This window comes from Microcaecilia unicolor, chromosome 2, assembly GCF_901765095.1.
Source record: "Microcaecilia unicolor chromosome 2, aMicUni1.1, whole genome shotgun sequence".
Taxonomy (NCBI): Eukaryota; Metazoa; Chordata; class Amphibia; order Gymnophiona; family Siphonopidae; genus Microcaecilia; species Microcaecilia unicolor.
The window spans coordinates 376,791,672-376,811,395 of record NC_044032.1 but is presented as its reverse complement, the minus strand read 5'-3'; the positions used below and the strand labels follow the sequence as shown (position 1 = coordinate 376,811,395).

Here is a 19,724-nt window from a genome sequence, read left to right as displayed (position 1 = left end):
CACATATCAGGGTTGGATGACACAAAAGGAAGATGGAAAATGCAATAAAGACACAAGGAGATGACAGAGAAGGTATACACATACACACTTTTCAAATAAATCTACAATCATTTGTACAACAGAAGCTTATTTACAAGAAAGAAGTTAAGAGAGACAATGCCACCCTCCATAGGGCTCTGCATTTACAAATGTATCTACAGTAGAAAAAAAACAAAAAGGCACCTTCACAAGTCTTTAGCCATAATGCACAGAAATATTTATTTATATGTCTTCTAAGTTCGACACGCTGTGAAAGCATAGACAGGGACTGAATAGTATCTGCTTGTCATACTACTATCATGTCTTATCATTATCATGTTGCCAAATATTTTCTGTAACACTAAATGCTTATTTTTCTATTATATTTCCACTATGCATGATGTATTGTAAGCCATATTGAGCCTGCAAAGAGGTGGGAAAATGTGGGATACAAATGCAATAAAATAAATAAATAGGTCAGGGAAAAACTCCCTCACAGAAGGCAATCAGAAGAAACTAGAAGTTACCATACAGTACCTTCCCACCAAAGAATGTGTCTTTTGTTCTAAAGCATAGGGGATGTTAAAGAGGTTGAAATAACTTTGCTGAATGAGGCTTATTGTTGTTGTTGTTGCTTCCACGGTTTCCACTCATGGTTCATAGGACGCTGCTGATGTTTGCCTGATCTACAGTGTTGATCAGTTCTATCAGTGCACTGTTTGAATCTGCAATGACCACATCTGGCATTCAGACTCTTGATGATGTATTTATTTATTTTATTTTTATTGCATTTGTATCCCACATTTTCCCACCTATTTGCAGGCTCAATGTGATGTCATCATGATTTAGTTCACCTCCACAATGATGCCTAATCTGTGGTTCAGAGCACACTATGTTTATGTATTTATCTGGACATAAGAACATAAGAATAGACACACTGGGTCAGACCAATGCTCCATCTAGCCCAGTATCCTGCTTCCAACAGTGGCCAATCCAGGTCACAAGTACCTTGCAGAAACCAAATTAGTAGCAACATTCATGCTACCAATCCCTGGGAAAGCAGTGGCTTCCCCCATGTCTATCTCAATAACAGACTATGGACTTTTCCTCCAGGAACTTGTCCAATCCTTTTTTAAGCCCAGATACAATAACCACTGTTACCACATCCTCTAACAATGAGTTCCAGAGCTTAACTAAACTTTGAGTGAAAAAATATTTCCTCCTATTTAAGTATTTCCACTGTTTAGGAGGCCTCACATATGCATTATGCTATTGATGCTTCAGCATCACAGGATGATCATACAAACATGATGTTTGGTTGGCATTATCCTCCATACAGGTCTCGAATATTGTATGTAGGAATCACAAGAGCAGATCTGGCAGGGCTTCAGTCAACAGCTTGTCATTCCAAACTATCCAAGGTGGATTGCATGTGACAGTCTGAATCATACATGCACGCTATACTCCCAAACATTAACTGCTACCTCAGACTCGTTTCCTGTTGTGGCATATCATTCACTCTGAGGGCACCTAAGCAGGGAAGGAACATAGCAGGGCTGGTACAAAGATAGGTGCCCTAGTCAAACCTTCATGCTTGCAACATTTCCAATTAATTTTAGATCCCTTGCCCCCTCCCAACAATTAAGATCACCCCAACACCACCTCTCCCAGAATAATCTGTGTAAATGGGCTGACAACTGATCACAATGCTCACCCTCCCTACTAGTAAAAAAGTGCTTCCTGTTATGCCTTTGATATTGTCTAGCTATTGGAACCTATTATTTTGCTTTGACTTCAGATTCTCTTTGATGCCCCCCAGAAGCTGCTACTTTTAGATGACTGCCTAGTCTTGTGTAATGGTTGGGCTGACTCATTGTGATTATTTTTTTATAGGCAACAAATGCACCAGAGTGCCTTAACATCGCTTCCCCGAAAGCTGTCATACAAAATTACATCTACTGTGAGGCAGGAGTAATTTTCATATGTATGTGCAATACAAATGCATATATTCTACAATAAACCTGTAAATGACTAACTCCACTGTTCACAAGTCACAATATCAGTATATAAAACCTTTTTTTTTTTCAGGAAGGAAAAACCTCAGAATATTATCGGCACAAACTTGTTGTCATCATCTTCTATAATCAGCAAACACCTTCCATTGAATCTCTACAATAAATAGCAATTTAATTCATGCAATAAATAATATTTAAATCTTCAGTGCTCATATTACCCTGGCTTTCCCTCCTTGATGACCAGCATTTCACAGTCAATTTCTTCTGCTGCATCAGGGAGCTCTTTAGACCTTACACATTTTCCTTTCTTCCCTTCATGTAATAGTGGAGTTAGACATTTAGGGCTCTATTTATAAAGGTGCACAAGTGTTTTTAGCTCACCTTAACTGTATATCCAATCTACTTTATAATTTACTTTTAACATTTATGAACTTTATTGTAACATTACTTTGCATTTCTCACTCCGGAAATGGTGATCACCATTACGGAATAATGTAAGCCACACTGAGCCAGCAAAAAGGTGGGTTAATGTGGGATACAAAAGTAACAAATAAATGAATAAATAAATAGCAATATTATGGGCATCTACATGGTTAGCACACGTCTTTGTAAACAGGGCCCTTATTGGTTTATTATTTGTGACTTTAATAACGGATACAGTTTATTCAATGAAAAACAAACAAACCTTATATACCAAGTATAACTAGGTGGTTTCCATAAAAAGCACTCATTATCAATAAAACAATACTACAAAAAAATAAAACATAATGACATATCCAGCATTAAGTAACATGTCCATGTACAGTTATAAGAACGCAGTCACAAATAATTGTATTTTCAAAGTTTTCTGAACTACATAAAATTAGAGCAATGACGAAACTGGTCAGGTAGCTCATTCCATAAAGATACACTCATAAGTACTGATCCTGCCTTCACTTCACCTGTACATACTATGGGGCCCTTTTACTAAGCTGTGTTAAAAAGTGGCCTGTGCCCTTTTTGGCATGTGGGTTTTCAACATGCTGAGGACACTTTTAGAGCTTCAATAACATGCCACAATTTCTATTTTTCCCTTAACGATCATGTGCTAATTTCCCAATTAGCACATGGCCATTAGTGCATGAGCCCTTACCACTACATATTTACTAGGCGATAAGGGCGCCCATTCTAACTCTGCGCTAATTGGACAGTGCACAGCAATTTACTTGCTCTATTCGATTAGTTCAGGGCATGCTGACTCTTTGCCTCCAAACACGTCCATGTGCTAAACAATTTTATATTTTTTAGCGCAGGATTGGCACATGCTGATCCCAGAACTACCATGGGACGTCTGAGCATGCCATGCAGTATTGCCTTTTTAGCACGCAGCTTACCACTGCTTTGTAAAAGGACCCCTAAGTTTTCTGAGTCTGTTCTTTTATATAACGACACGTTGTAAGCCACATTGAGCCTGCAAAGAGGTGGGAAAATGTGGGATACAAATGCAATAAATAAAATAAATAAATTATATGTGTACATGCTGGTGCAATTTTATAAATTCCTACTGTTCTACATGCTCAGGTTGTTGAGCTCTTTGTCGATGATTTTGGAGTGCTCTTGACAAAGGTCCTAGGCATAAGAGAGATATCGAAGGAATCATATGGTATACCTGAAGTACATAACTCTTATTTATTATCATCTGAAAAATGAGGCTTCACTACTACAAGCACTTTATTCTTCCCCTCTCCTGCCTCACATTCTGTTAGTGACTCACTGAATCTCTCACCTTTCCCAAAACTAAGTCCACACTGTAACATCTTAATGGTTTATTACAGGGCTGCTGGTTTCTAGGGCAACCCTAGTAAAGTACATCTTTAGATATCCAACTTAGTTAAGTTTAGTTTACAAAAGGTAGCTTACAAAGCTATGATCAACAAAAATAATGCAAAAAAAAAAAAAACCTCACCAGATGTTTTCCTATGGATTCTGGTGGTTGTATCCAGGGATTTGTAGGTCAGTGATCAGAACTGTGTCCCTAACATTTCCACAATATGTTGCTTCAGTGGTATGATGCAAATGCTATGCCCATGCCTAGGGTTACCATTTGTCCTCTTTTCTAGGGCACTTGTTTATCTTTCAGTCCCTTCACCCCAAATTCAGCAATCATCTGCCTTTCTATCCTGTTGCTATCTCTACCTACTTTCTCCCTTTAGCTGTTTCTCACTCGCACAAAACTCACTGACCTCCTCCCAATCACACTTCACCCTCCCCCACCCCCAAACTCCTTATAGGCCCTTTTACCCCCAATCTGCTGCCTGGCTGTCTCAGTCAATGTTATTAACCCCCCAGCCTACCCTGGAGGGTGTCCGTATGTCAGCAGATACCATTCTTAAAAGACATGAAAAAAGAAAATCCCCCGAAATGTACACACACTTGGACCTAAATTGTTTTTTTTGGCCAATCGGATTGTGATATGGTAGCTCATAGTTTTCAGAATAGCTCCACAAGGCTTCCAGTCATAGGTCCAGTTTTTTAAAAAATATAATAATATTACTAATAAACCCCTAATAATCAATATTATTTATGAAACTAAGTGCTCTGTTTTTTGAAGCAGGCAGCTCCCATATTTATGTGCCTATTCTAAGTTGGACATCCTTTCCAAAATGCCCTTCCATGTGTCTGACATACAGAATACAACTAATCAAAATGGTCCCTATATTCTGCAGATATTTCTCTAGGTCAGGGGAAGTCAGCCTCGGTCCTCGAGTGTCGCAACCCAGTTGGGGTTTCAGGATTCTCTCAATGAATGTGCATGATATTTATTTGCACACAATGGAGGCAGTGAATGCAACTAGATCTCATGCATATTCATTGGGTGAATCTTTTTTTTGTTACATTTGTACCCTGCGCTTTCCCACTCATAGCAGGTTCAATGCGACTTACATATTATATACAGGTACTTATTTGTACCTGGGGCAATGGAGGGTTAAGTGATTTGCCCAGAGTCACAAGGAGCTGCCTGTGCCTGCAGTGGGAATCGAACCTAGTTCCCCAGGACCAAAGTCCACCACACTAACCACTAGGCCACTCCTCCATTCATTGGGTGAATCTTGAAAACCCAACTGGGTTACAGCCCTCGAGGAATGAGGTTGCCCACCCCTGCCCTAGGTGATTAATAAGGCTATTGCCATTCAAAAAGTGAAGTCTATATAACAAATACACGTTAGCACTTTCTGATCTTTCATAGTAAAATATATCTTGTTGGATTTGGTACATAAAACACTAGTTAGTGGTCAACAGGCATTAGACATTGAAGAACAGAACAGCTGGTTAAATCTCTCTGTGCAAAATGTGTGCTTCTTGCCAAGTGCAATCCCTGCCCGATGAGGTCAAGAATAACATTGTGGTCAGACCTAGCAGATGGGGATTGGAATGTAGCAGAGAAGGCAATAGAATTAGTCCTTAATCATGTGTTGTTGGGTTTTTTTTTTACCATTGAAAGGGAATTCAAATTTCTACAGTGAGGTCTTCATCTGTCCTCACTTGATAAAGTCTTCACTGGCTCATAGTTTTATTTCTCTGGCAACTATTCACTTCAGAATTTAAAACCTTGCTCTGGTTTAGAAACCTCTCAGCTGACACGCTACAGAGAAGATTCGCTCAGCTGAATGAAAGCTTTAATAAAAAGTGTCCCCCTGAGTAAGATGCAAGTTAAAATTCTAATAGTTTCTATGTGTTTGTTCCGGGTAAACAATGCAGCCTTAGTACAGTTTCATAAGTATCTGAAATGTGCAGTAGTAGTGAAAATATTTTTTCCACTGGATTCTACAAATGGTGCTTTAAATTGCACATGCAAATTTGAGCATTCGCCCAATATGTGTCCACAATTTAATTGAATAATGAGCCAAATAGTGTCAATAATTGGACCCTAGCAATATAGGTGCTAATTGACATTCATTAAGATCTATGTGGGTAAATTTACCTGCTGCTCCAAAAAGGGAGCACAGCCATTGGAGGGTCATGGGCGAATCAGGGGTGTTCCTGCAATTTATGCGCATTTGTATAGAATAAAGGGGATTCACACCTAATTTAGATATGAGGATTTACACCAGGGTTCAGTTGGTGTAAATGTGGTCATGCCTAAAAGTAGCCATGAATCGTGGCGCTATTCTGTAAATGGTGCCCAATTGGGGCACATTTATAGAATAGTGCTTAGCGCTATTCTTTTTAGCACCGTAGGCTAGATTCTACATATGGCGTCTGAAAAATCCACATAGTAAAAAAAGACGCCTAGGTGTAGTTTCTAAAGTGCACCTACATTTTATAGAATAGGCTTAAATTTCCACGTGGTATGTAGCATAATGCCAAGTGCCTTTCCATGCGACCAAATTTGGTCATGATCTTTTAGGCAAAGTTTTATGTGGCATAAATCCTGACACCTAAATTAAGCGCAGAGCAGGTGTGTTCTGTAATCGCATAGATTTTAGAAATGCTCATGCCCCACCCATGGCCATGCCCCCCTTTACAACTATGCGACTTAGAATTTAGGCACACCATGTTACAGAATACACTTACCAGCTCATTTTCAAAAGAGAAGGGCGCCCATCTTCCGACACAAATCGGGAGATGGGCATCCTTCTCTCAGGGGCGCCAGAATCGGTATAATCGAAAGCCGATTTTGGGCGTCCCCAACTGCTTTCCATTGCCGGGACAGCCGAAGTTCCCGGGGGCATGTCGGAAGGGTAGTGAAGGCGGGACAGGGGTGTGCCAGGGCATGGTTAAGAGATGGGCACCCTCGGCTGATCATGGGAAAAAAGAAGGGTGTCCGTGACGAGAATTTGGTCCGCTTTATTTGGTCCCTTTTTTTTCAGGTCCAACTCCCAAACAAGTGCCCAAACTGACCAGATGACCACCGGAGGGAATCGGGGATTACCTCCCCTGACTCCCCCAGTGGTCACTAACCTCCTCCCACCCTCAAAAAACACTTTAATAACTTTTTTGGCCAGCCGCTAAGCCAGCCTCAAATGTCATACTCAGGTCCATCGCAGCAGTATGCAGGTCCCTGGAGCAGTTTTTAGTGGGTGCAGTGGACTTCAGGCAGGCGGACCTAGGCCCATCTCCCCCACCTGTTGCACTTGTGGTGGAAAATGTGTGCCCTTCAAAACCCACCCGAAACCCACTGTACCCACATGTAGGTGCCCCCCTTCACCCCTTAGGGCTATGGTAGTGGTGTACAGTTGTTGGGAGTGGGTTTGGGGTGGCTTTGTGGGGCTTAGCACCCAAGGTAAGGGAGGTATGCACCTGGGATAAATTTCCAAAGTCCACTGTAGTGCCTCCTAGGGTGTCCAGTTGGTGCCCTGGCATGTGAGGGGGACCAGTGCACTATGAATCTTGGCCCCTCCCATGACCAAATGCCTTGGATATGTTCGTTTTTGAGATGGGCGCCAGAAAACCGATGATGCCCATCTCTAATGTTGACCCAAATGTTGAGATTTGGGCGCCCCCAACTGTATTATCGAAACAAAAGATGGACGCCCATCTCATTTCGAAAATATGGTTGGCCCCACCCCTTTGTGGCGGCGTGCTCGGAGATGGGCGCCCTTAGAGATGGGTGTCTCAGTTCAATTATGCCCCTCTTAGTGAGTTGTGTGTGTAAATCTTAATTAATACCAATTAGTGCTAACTGCTTGTGAAAATCCAATTAACAGCAATTAGCTAGTTAAACAATTAAGGTATGCATATTGTTATAGAATAGCTCTGATTTCCATGTGAAAATTAAGGCATGGTATATAGAATTTGGGGGCATATACAGAATGTAGCTCTATACAGAATATTGGTCCTTAAAGTTTATATTTAGTATCGTAAAGAAATGTGTAACTTAAATAACATAAAAAGAATTATTGGTGACTGTGTAGTTAACAGTGGGCAGTAACGCATTTTTGATATCTTAAAAGTCACTGTTACTGAAGAAAAATATTTTATTTCTTATAAGAAGAAGCACACATAATTGTCAAGAAATGTATGTTGGTTAAGTATTAAGAAACAGCGCTGCATAATGAAATATTATGGAAGATCCAGATCCAGAATTTAGAAGGATTCTTATCTTTATTATGTCTTAATAGACTCTGAGGGGCATAATTGAACAAAAACGTCTATCTCCATGGGCGTTTATCTCCGAGAACGGGTCCGTGAAGGGGCGGACCGAACCGTATTTTTGGAAAAAATAGACGTCCATGTGTTATTCGACAATTTGTGAGCTGGGCGTTTTTGTTTTTCAGTGATAATGGAAAATGAAAGCGCCCAGCTCAAAAACGAATAAATCCAAGGCATTTGTTCATGGGAGGGGCCAGGAGTCGTAGTGCACTGGTCCCCCTCACATGCCAGGACACCAACCGGGCACCCTAGGGGGCACTTTTACAAAAACAAAAAAAAAGGTACAAGAGCTCCCAGGTGCATAGCACCCTTCCCTTGTGTGTTGAGCCCCCCAAATCCCCCTCAAAACCCACCGCCCACAAGTCTACACCATTACTATAGCCCTAAGGGGTGAAGGGGGGCACCTACATGTGGGTACAGTGGGTTTGGGGGGCGGTTCAGAGGGCTCCCATTTACCAGCACAAGTGTAACAGGTGGGGGGGGGGGGGGGGATGGGCCTGGGTCCACTTGCCTGAAGTCCACTGCACCCCCTAATAACTGCTCCAGTGACCTGCATACTGTTGCCAGGGAGGTGGGTATGACATTTGAGGGTGAAAATAAAAAGTTGTGAAACATCATTTTTTGTGGTGGGAGGGGGTTTGTGACCACTGGGGGAGTCAGGGGAGGTCACCCCCGATTCCCTCCAGTGGTCATCTGGTCATTTAGGGCACCTTTTGGGGCCTTATTCATGGAAAAACAGGGTCCAGGAAAAGTGCCCTAAATTCTCGCTAAAAACGCATATTTTTTTCCCATTATCGGCGAAAGGCGCCCATCTCTGATCAGCCAATAACCACGCCCCAGTTCCACCTTCACCACACCTTCGACATGCCCCCATCAACTTTGTCCGCATCCGCGACGGAGTGCAGTTGAAAACGTCCAAAATCGGCTTTCGATTATACCGCTTTATTCGTTTTTGTGAGATACAAGTCTATCTCCCGATTTGGGTCGCAATATAGGCGTTTTTCTTTTTCAATTATAAGCTGGTCTGTGTACTAAAGGATACCAAATTTTACATACAGTAACAAAAACAGAGCAAAGCAAAACAAAAACTTCTCATTAACTGTTGGGAACTCTCCAAAATTTGGGGGGAGGGCTGCCATGCAGGTAATGCAGAGAAAATGTCATGGGTTAACTGAATGGCAGACCATGTGTAATGCAGTTTGGCACAACTCTTTAGGTGATAATGCAACAGATTAATGCAGAGCAGGTACTAACAGTTAAAATGACCTCCACATTAACTAATGTGCACCATCCCCCACCCTTCCCACGAACTCCATACCCTAAATAGCATTTTCCCTGTTAATTGGGTGCTAGTAATCAATTATTGGCAATAATTGACATTAAATGAAATTTACATGCACATTTTTAGTCACAAAGATCTGTGCATAATTTTTACATGTGGCTCCGAAAAGCTGGCTTGGCCATGGGAGGGTCATGGACAGATCAGGGGCATACCTAGAATTTATTTGCACTCTTATACAATAAGGGTGATCCACACCTAATTTAGATATAAAGATTTACACTAGGGTTTACTTGGTGTAAATCCTCACATCTAAAGTTAGATGTTAACCCCTCTCCCCAAATTCTATATATGGCACCTTAAGTTATGTGTGCTAATTTGGCTCCATGGCCAAATTGCATGCAACTTAATTGAGTAACAAGCCAATTAGAACCAATAGTTGGCACTTAATCCCCAATTATCTACATTAATTAGCAGTAATTAGAACTTATGCAAACAACTTGTAGCATGAAATTTTGCTACTATTTGGGTTTCTGCCAGGTACTAGTGACCTAGATTGGCCACTGTTGGAAACAGAAGACTGGGCTAGATGGACCATTGGTCTGACCTAGAATGGATTCTCTTATGTTCTTAACTTTTAAGGCGTATTCTATAAAGTGCTGTGTGACAATTCTAATATGTGCAGTGGAAAAGGAGGAGTGGAATGGGTGTAAAATGGATGTTTCTAAAAAGTATATACAACTGTTATAGAATACACCCTATCTGTGCCTAACTTAGGTGCAGGTATTTAGGCCTAGTTTTAGGTGGCCTAAATTGCTGCACCTAAATTTTAGGCACAAGAACGGCCGCTAAGCGTATTCTATAAACTACACCTAACTTTAGGCACAGTTTATAGAATCATGTTAAGCGTGTGGTTTTTTGGTTTCAATTTTTGAGGCACCATATATAGAATTTGGCCCTAAGCATGTTCTATAAACAGTGCCTAGCTTTCAGTGCCATTTATAGAATAGAGTTTACCATGTCATTTTTTTGGCATAGATTTTTTTGGTGCTGTTTATAGAATTTGGTCCCTAATGTATATGCAAGCTGTACAGTGGAGTATTTGCCAAATGCCAAGTCTTCTTACAGTTCTAGGTGCAAGGATGCTAGAAATGTTTTGTTGTTGTTGTTCTTAAAACTGAAACTTGTATTCTCTAGCTAAGTACCAAAACTGTTTCTGTGCTTGTGTTGGAGAGACTGGGAATACATTTATAACTAAACTGGAATAAAGTTGAAGCAAGCCCCTCAATGACCCAAATCATTTGTGATGTTGAACACATTTGTAACGTTCTTTCTGTCTTCTCTGTGTTTATATGTTGGAGCAGCTGTTGGATAATAATAAGAAGGATTAGACATATTGAATGGACAGTCCAAAAAGTTTTGTTTTGTTTCCCATGTAGTTTCTGACATTGTTCTTTTAGTGTCATTTCAGTTTTCAGTCTTGCAGGGCCAATGTTGTTACGACTGTGCAGTGCTGTAGAGAAATGTGCACTCTTCAGAAAGTGTGCACTGTCCACTCATGCACACTTTCCTTGCATGCGGGGATAGTGCACATTTGTGACAGAAGTTTGTGGAACTTTGCCAGTGCCACAGTGATTGCTCAAGTGCCCTGCCTGCTGCGTCCAGTACCAAGTGCCCAGCTTGCTGCCAATGGTGCCTACTCAATGCTCAAGCTATTGCTGCTGGTGCCCTCCAAGTGCCTTGTGTGCCACCAGTACTCACCCAGTGAAAAGAGTGGGGATCGTATATCAACTAACTGTTCTCCTGTTGGGCACTTTGCATTTTGGAGCCGACAGACAGAGCAGCCGCTTAAACACCACATTCTCCACAAATTGCAGGGGCTGGTTATCCAAAGCAATAATTTCATCTATGTACCGTATAACCATTTTGGATGCAGTCTGTCTCTTAGTATAAGGCAGGGCAGCAGGACACCATCTTATTCGCCCCATTGTATCCTGCCTCCGTATCTGAGGAAGGGACTGTACTGTAACTGCTGCAAGGGACTGGGAAGTGGATTAATAACAGACACTGCTACTAGACCCTCCCCTTGTTTGGTCTTCCTTTCCTGCTCCTATTGCTTCAATCCTCTGACTTAAGGACTTCCAGCCTCCCCTGAAAGCAACAAAGAAAAAGCCTTATGTTTCATTTCTAAGTGTACTTCATAGAAGTGTTGTCAAGATGGCCAGTTATTTTTTTTCCCCAGGTTGCATGCACATGAAGGGTGCCTCCAAACATCTGATTTTTAACTTGAACCCCCTAATCCCTGAATACTTCACTGATCCTATGATGTCGCTGGGGAACTGGTAGTTATTGTGTAAGAAGATACTGGCATACTAGTAGCAGCTCAAGTAATGCTATGGCTAGCATTTCCATTTAAACTAATAGGAATCTCCTCCTCATCAGACACTGGGCCACTAATCTCGTCAGTAACTACAGAATTCACCAGAATTTTCCATTTCTACTTCTTCCATATCATCATCTGATTAAAATATTTTATATAATGCAGACTGAATATCAAAGAAAAGAGAGCATTGCACTGGCTTTGCCTGCTGCTCTTTCTCTATTCTTCTACTACTGCCAGGCTCCAACTCCAACCTTAGTGGTCACAGCAGTGGACCTCCAATGGGCAGGAGCGAGTGGACATTGCTTCTGCCAGTATGACCCCCCTCTAGACCACTAGGGACGTTCAAGCTAGGCCCAGGGGCCTATGGGGATGGTGGTGTGTGTGGGAACTTGGTTCAGGGCTGCTTCTGCCTTTGGGGGTTGGAAGGGAGGGGGATTGGGATGGGGGAGAGGGAACCAGAGCACCAGTATCTTTTTATGTGGATCCAGGCCAATATTTAGCCAGGCAGCCAGTGCAATTTCAAGTAGCCCAGGATATTCAATGCCAGTACCTGGACATGGCCCAACAAAGAATATCTGGACTAGTTCTGCCTGTTGCAGTCAATGTTAAAAAACAAACAAACAAAAAACACTGAATGCCACAGGCTGAATATTGATTGATGTATCGATATGTAACAGAAAATCAATGGCGTTCCTTGGGAATACAAATGAGACAGCAGTATTATGAATCAATTGAAAATACAAGTACATTTATTTAGCAGACCCATTAAAATAATAAAATGATGAAGTACTATGGAGCCTTTTTATTAAGCTGTGCTAAAATGCGGCCGGCGCTGTGGCCACTTTTAATGCAGCAGTAAAAATGGTCACGTTTGTTTTCTTTTAATGGTCACAGGCTAATTTCCTCATTAGCACATGACCATCACTGCCAGGAGCTCTTACCGCCATCTCTTAAGAGGCAGTAAGGGCTCCTGTGCTAATCGGGTAGTGTGAAGTAATGTGCCTGCGCTACCCGATTAGCGCAGGCACACCTACTCTCCGCCCCAGACACGTCTCCTGTGGGAAAAAATAAAAAAATATTTTTTACTGTGGGAGCTGTGCACGCTAATGGCCAAACTACCATGGGACACCTTAGCGCATTGAACAGTAGGGCCCTTTTACTATGCAGTAGGTCTGTGTTAGACCTAACACACCTTAGTAAAAGGGCCCCAATATGAAGCCAAGATATTTAAAAAAGAAAAGAAAAAAGGGGAAAGGGAAATGATATATTGCCTTTCTGAGGTTTTTGCAACTACATTCAAAGCGGTTTATATATATTCAGGTACTTATTTTATACCAGGGGCAATGGAGGGTTAAGTGACTTGCCCAGAGTCACAAGGAGCTGCAGTGAGAATTGAACTCAGTTCCCCAGGATCAAAGTCCACTGCACTAACCACTAGGCTACTCCTCCACTAGCAATATTCCGTCTAGAAGCCTGCCCTTGGAGAACAGCAATACAGCCGCGCAGGCTTCTGTTTCTGTGAGTCTGACGTCCTGCACGTATGTGCAGGATGTCAGATTCACAGAAACAGAAGCCTGCGCAGCCGCATTGCTGATCTGCAAGGGCAGGCTTCAACATGGAATGTTGCTTCTGGAATAGCAACATTCCATGTAGAATCTCAAATAGTAGCAACAGAATCTCAATAGTAGCAACATTCCATGTAGAATCTCAAAATAGGGAAAGGGAAATGGGACTTGATATACCGCCGTTCTGAGGTTTTTGCAACTACATTCAAAGCAGTTTACATAATATTCAGGTACTTATTTTGTACCAGGGGCAATGGAGGGTTAAGTGACTTGTCCAGAGTCACAAGGAGCTGCAGTGGGAATTGAACTCAGGTCCCCAGGATCAAAGTCCATTGCACTAACCACTAGGTTACTCCTCAACTCTATATCATCATCAATTTGCAAGCAGGGCCGGTCAAACCCAATAAGCGGGGTAAGCACTGCAGGGGGGCACCTGCCTTCAAGGGCGCCACTGCAGTGCCATACCGCAATGCCCTTGGGGGTTTAAATCTTTAATTTACCTCCGTCCCAGCAGCCACGTCATTTCAAAGCCCGTCTCTAGCCTTCCCTCCCTTCGTGAGTTCGTTCCCGCAGAGTCCTGCCTTCTGACGTAATTTCCTCGAGGGTGGGACTCTGAGGGAACGAACTCATGAAGGGAGGGAATGCTAGAGACGGGCAGGGCTTTGAAATGAAGCGGCCGCTGGGACGGAGGTAAATTAAAAAAGACTTAAACCATGCAGGGTGGCAAGAAGAAAACGGGGGATGTTGGGGGAGAAGAGGGCGGGCAGGTGGCCATAAATGGGGGTGGGGGGTGGGGGCGAAGGAGAATCGCTGGACAGGGGCAGGGTGGGAGAAGAGAGAAAGGAGATGCTGGGGGGGGGCGCCAACTCATAGTCTGCAGGGGGGCACCAAAGACCCTAGGATCCGCCCTGTTTGCAAGTTCATTCATTGTGGAATGACTTGCCTACTTCCAACTGCATTTAGTGGAGGTATTCCTAGGAACGTGTTTTGGGTCAGATCAGAAAATAGCACATGTAGACTGAATTGTCAAGTCTACTTGCCCTATTTACCTTAGAAAATCTAATTTCATAAAAGGAAACTGTAAATGTCTTTGGTTATTTTGTGCTCTTGGCCAGTTTTAAAATGAAAGTATGCATATGCTCCCTAATTCTATTTGTTATTTACATGGTTGCTACTGTATCCACTTGTAGGGCCCTGTTTACTAATCCGCGCTATATCCGCGCTAGTGTTTTTAGCACGCGCTAACACTAGAAACACCCATAGGAATATATAGGTGTCTTAGCGTTAGCACACACTAATTTTTAGCATGTGCTAAAAACGCTAGTGCACCTTAGTAAACAGGGACTGTAGTTTGTTATATAAGTTTCAATAACAAAGATTTATCCATGAACTTACATGCACAATTTGACATTCAACCCACAAAATTGAATGTGCATGTTATGCAATAGTGCCATTATCCCCCTGATTCTATAAACGTTGCCAAAAATTGTGTGGCCAGATTTAAGCAGACATTTGATTTGCACACACAGTTTAATAGAATAACAAGAAAATTAGTGCCAATAATTGTTTTTTTAACAAACAATTATTGGTACTAATTAGATTTAATTGGGATATATGCATGTACATTTGGGCACGGGATCCATACCTAAACTTTACATGCAGTCTGAAAAAGGGGGCACGAAATGGGAGGGCCATGAGCATTTCAGGGTGGATCGGGGGCTTGGTTTTGAGTTACATGCATAATTATACAATATCGGTACTCCACACACACAGTCAGGTGTAGGCCTTTTCACCATATTTTCGTTGGTGCAAATGGTGGTGCCTAAATTTACACGTGACCTCTCTGCATGTGTTATTCTATAAACCGCGTTGAACTTTAGGAGAAGCTTATAGAACACAGCTTAAGCGGGGGGGGGGGGGGGGGGGGGGGGGGTTGTGCTGATTTTTTAGGTGCCATCTATAAAATCCCTATGTGTGTAACTTAATTGGCTTTAACAAGCAATAATAAGCTAAACTTGGAGTTAATTGCTGCTAACTTGCAGTTGTGTGTTTAATTGCCCTTAGTTGGAGTTCTACAACTTGAGCGCACAAAATCCATAGCTTGCAACTGCAAGGAGGTGTGTGGATCTGGGAGGAGACTAGGTAGGTCAGGGCATGCTTAGCATTGTATAACCTGAGAGCAGTTAGGCATGAGCATTTGTATCAGCCATTGAACTAGCGTAAGTGCTTACACTTAAACTCAGGTGTATAACTGTGGATTTATTCCTATATTTTATATCAGCAGTTAGGTGCATAATTGCTGATATACTGCCCGATATTCAGCGCTATTTAACTGGCCAGAATGTCGGGAGGCGGAGTTAGCTCTGTAGAACACAGGAACAGGAAGGGAGGGGGACCGGGGCAGCTAGCATTTTGCTTTTTCGGGGGGGAGGGGAGCGGCGGAAAGTGGGGAGCAGCGGGGGGGGGGGGGCAAGGCCGTCCATACAGGACGCTCCTGATGAGCGCCCTTGCCCCCTCCCGATCCTTTTTTATTTTTTTTATTTGATGTGTTTGCTGACGTCCTTTGGACCAATCACAGCGCTTTTAGCTCTGCTAATGCGCTGGGATTGGCTCAAAGTTTGTTTATTTTTTCACTTAATGATTTTTCCTGGCACAGAGCTGTCCTAACGAGAGGTCCAGACCTCTCGTTAGTTTTCCTGCCTTTTTCCTGCGTAAAGGCAATCGGAAAAGGTTAGTGCATGTCGTTTCAATGGGGTTTTCACACTAATTGCTCATCTCCATTCCGTTTTCGTTAGCTGCTGGCTTCCTCGGTAAAAGCCCTTTGATGCATGCAACGGATCAAATTTTCCTCGTTGGAGGGTCATTAAAGGCTCATTTAGCTTTAGTGCATCTGCCTCTTAGCCAGTTAGCTGTCTGATTATCACTGCTAATCGGCTAAGTAGTGTCTTCACACAAACTCCACCCCTCCTAACCTAACCACAGATCCCTCTAAGCTGAGTGGGAGTCCTTCAATTACATTGCTACCAGTGGGGGTGTTGCTTCAATATTGTGTTTTCAATCGCTAGGGACAGGCAGGTTCTCTAGTCCTGCAGAGCTTGCCTGTCCCCTCACTGTTGAAAATGTGATAGTGAAACAGCACCCCCTACTGGCAGGATGTAGGTGGAGGACTCCTGCTCAGTTTAGAGTAAACAGTGAAGCTACCTAATTAGGGAATGGTCAGTTAGAGCTAATATCCAGTGGCTCTACCCAGTTGTGCTGCTGAATATCAGCAGCTGGCCAGCTCAGCAGAGTTTAACCAGAAAGAAGTCCTCTTGCTCAGTTAAAACCCTTTATTATTATTATTATTTATTGCACTTGTATCCCACATTTTCCCACCTGTTTTCAGGCTCAGTGTGGCTTACAAAGTCCTGTCATGGCATGACCATTTCAGGGTACAGAGATACAATTGGTGTTACAAAGATATTGGTAATAACAAGGCCAACAAGTCGGTCTAGTCAAGCAATTGTAGAAAGAAGATGATCATAGTAAGGAAGGAGTGGTGATGTGTTGTTGTTAGTTATGGATTCTCATGGTAGGCTTTGGTGAAGAGATAAGTTTTCAACGATTTGCGGAAGTTTATTATTTCCTTAATCGTTTTCAAGTGATTTGGGAGAGCGTTCCACAACTGCGTGCTCGTGTAGGAAAAGCTGGACGCATGTGTTAGTTTGTATTTTAATCTTTTGCAGCTGGGGAAATGTAGATTAAGGAAAATGTGGGCAGATCTTTTGGCATTTCTGGGTGGGAGGTCCACTAGGTCAAGCATATAAGACGGGGCGTCTCCGTGAATGATTTTATGACCAATCGTGCAGATTTTGAATGTGATTCGCTATCCAAGTTCATAGAAACAACTTTCAACATATTTTTCCCTCTAAATATGACCGATCACAAACATTAAAAAGTTAATCATCTTTTCTTGTTCTTTCAGGTTCACCCATCATCTACTCTCCTTGACATAAAACACAAGTTTCATAAAGCTTGTAAGTATTTAGCACTGCAAACCTTTTGCATTTGCTTATTTGATGTCATTGTACTTTAAAAACTTTAATCTTCTTTTTCATATAATATTTAGCAGAATAGATTTTGACCTTTACCCTTGCATGTCTAGCTTACATTAAAAACAACACGAGTTCAAGTGTAGCAGACATTCTGGAGGCAATGTTCAAAGAGCTAGCATTGCTATAAATTATGCGGGTGATTTTAGCTTGTGTATGTTAGCCACATTCTCCATGAAAACCATTTGAAAACTTACACAGAGGATGCACATTAAAACCACCTGCCTACTTTGAAGTCAATTTCTTTTTGGGTGGGTGAAAAAAATGGAGAGATTAGAATATTTAATTTGGAAAATGTCATCTATGAGAGTTTTTTTCTTCCCCTGATATAAACATGCTCAACTGAGGGGTGTAGTTATCAACATGGGCTACTGTTAACCCACACATCATTTTACCATTAACTTGTGCGATTTTAGCACAGGTCCCATGTTATGCAATGAGACTTAGTTATTAATAAATGGGGTTAACAGTAAAATAACATGTCTTAACAGTAGCCATTGTTGATAGCTTCCCCTCCCCCAAATGGGACCTTTGCTAAGCATGAGTTAGTGATAAGATAACACCTCTTAATTATAGCCTTCATTGATAACTATACCCCTAAATGCAACTAAAAATATAGATATAGCTAATCTCATGCCTCCTCTTTACCTATTCTGAGATGTGCATTTTTTAGACAGGTCAATTTAACCAAATAGGGCTAGATTCTATATATCATACCTAAAAAATCCACGTGAAAAAAAATGCCTAGCAATATTTTATAAAGTACACCTAGATTTATGTATACTTTATAAAATATGCCTAAATTTTGGTGTGGCTTACAGAATACACTGAGCGGCCGTCCACACGACTAAATTTAATCATGGGCATTTACACCAAGTAAAACTTGGTGTAAATGCCCGTGATTAAATTAGGCATGGACCGGGTGTATTCTATAACAACATGCATAGATTTTAGAAATGCCCATTTCACTCCTAATATCATGTCCCTTTTTCAACTGTGCAATTTAGAATTTATGCGAATCATGTTACAGAATATATTTAGACAGTTGAGTGTGAAAATTAGTGTCAATAATTGCTTATTTAGCAATTCTTGGCACTGATTGTCTTGTTAACTAATTAAGTTATGCACGCAAATCCAGAATATGACTGAATTTGAACGCACAACTTAAGTCGTGCTATATAGAAACCAGGGGAATAAAGGGTTTTTAAAGTTTCCCTTCCTATTTTTTAAATATTTCTCAGTGTTACAATATTAACCGCAAGTACAGCACTTGCAGGCCAAAATTTAGGCATAGGCAACAATAGACAACTATTCCCAGAGCAAATTTTGGTATGTACTCGAGCATGCTGCCATTGCTTGCCTTGTTTCTGGCCTAGTGCAGCTGTACCGTAGATTCCCTGCAACAGCTAGCCATGTGTCTCTGTTAAGTACCACTCTAGTGCAGGGCTTTTCAATATTTGGGTGCTGACAGGCCCTATGTTGCCTATCTCTTGCATGGGTTTTATGATGATAGAAAGCTCATTGGAAGGGAACATAGGAACTGTTAGTATGTGAGTACTACTTAACAGTGACACATTGCTGGATGCTGAGGGGATCTACTGGATAGAGGTAAGAGGGCAGCATAAAAGAAGGGAGGATCTAATCAAGGGCAATGGAGAGCCCTCCTCTGGTGATTTTGGGAGGGGACCTGCCCTTTGCTTATAGGCACCCACAACCTTACACCAGTCCTGAGCATGTTACTGAAAAAGAGAGAATCAAAGAAACAATCAAACATTTCTAACCAGTTTATAATGAGTGATCCCTGTGCATACATGATAATGCCATGGGCCACTTATAGTTCATTTGCAGTTGGATAACTATTTTTTTTTGTTACATTTGTACCCCGCGCTTTCCCACTCATGGCAGGCTCAATGTGGCTTACATGGGGCAATGGAGAGTTAAGTGACTTGCCCAAAGACTTGCCTGTGCCTGAAGTGGGAATCAAACTCAGTTCCTCAGGACCAAAGTCCACCACCCTAACCACTAGGCCACTCCTTCACTCCAAATGAGGGTCTTGACACTGCCAGAGTCTACCAGCTCCTGACAGGGGTTCCTATTCATTTCAACTTTCATTACACAGTTCCTGCTCTCGGGTTGAGAGTTGCAAGTGTGGAGTGACCATGTTCACATCCACGGCCTCTTGTCTAGCTCTTGGCAATCTCTGGCTTTGTGGTCTCTCTTCTCATATCTGAAACAAGTGAG

The 19,724-nt window shown here is 42.0% G+C and overlaps 1 protein-coding gene across 2 annotated transcripts in view; it reads left to right on the top strand.

The window, feature by feature from the left end:
• TECRL (trans-2,3-enoyl-CoA reductase like) overlaps positions 1-19,724 on the top strand; it is a 229,729-nt gene that overhangs the window by 40,677 nt on the left and 169,328 nt on the right. For both annotated transcript variants that reach the window (XM_030192476.1, XM_030192475.1), the window contains exon 2: positions 17,357-17,408. In XM_030192476.1, coding sequence (XP_030048336.1) covers positions 17,357-17,408 — 52 coding nt within the window. The remainder of the gene's footprint in view (positions 1-17,356; positions 17,409-19,724) is intronic.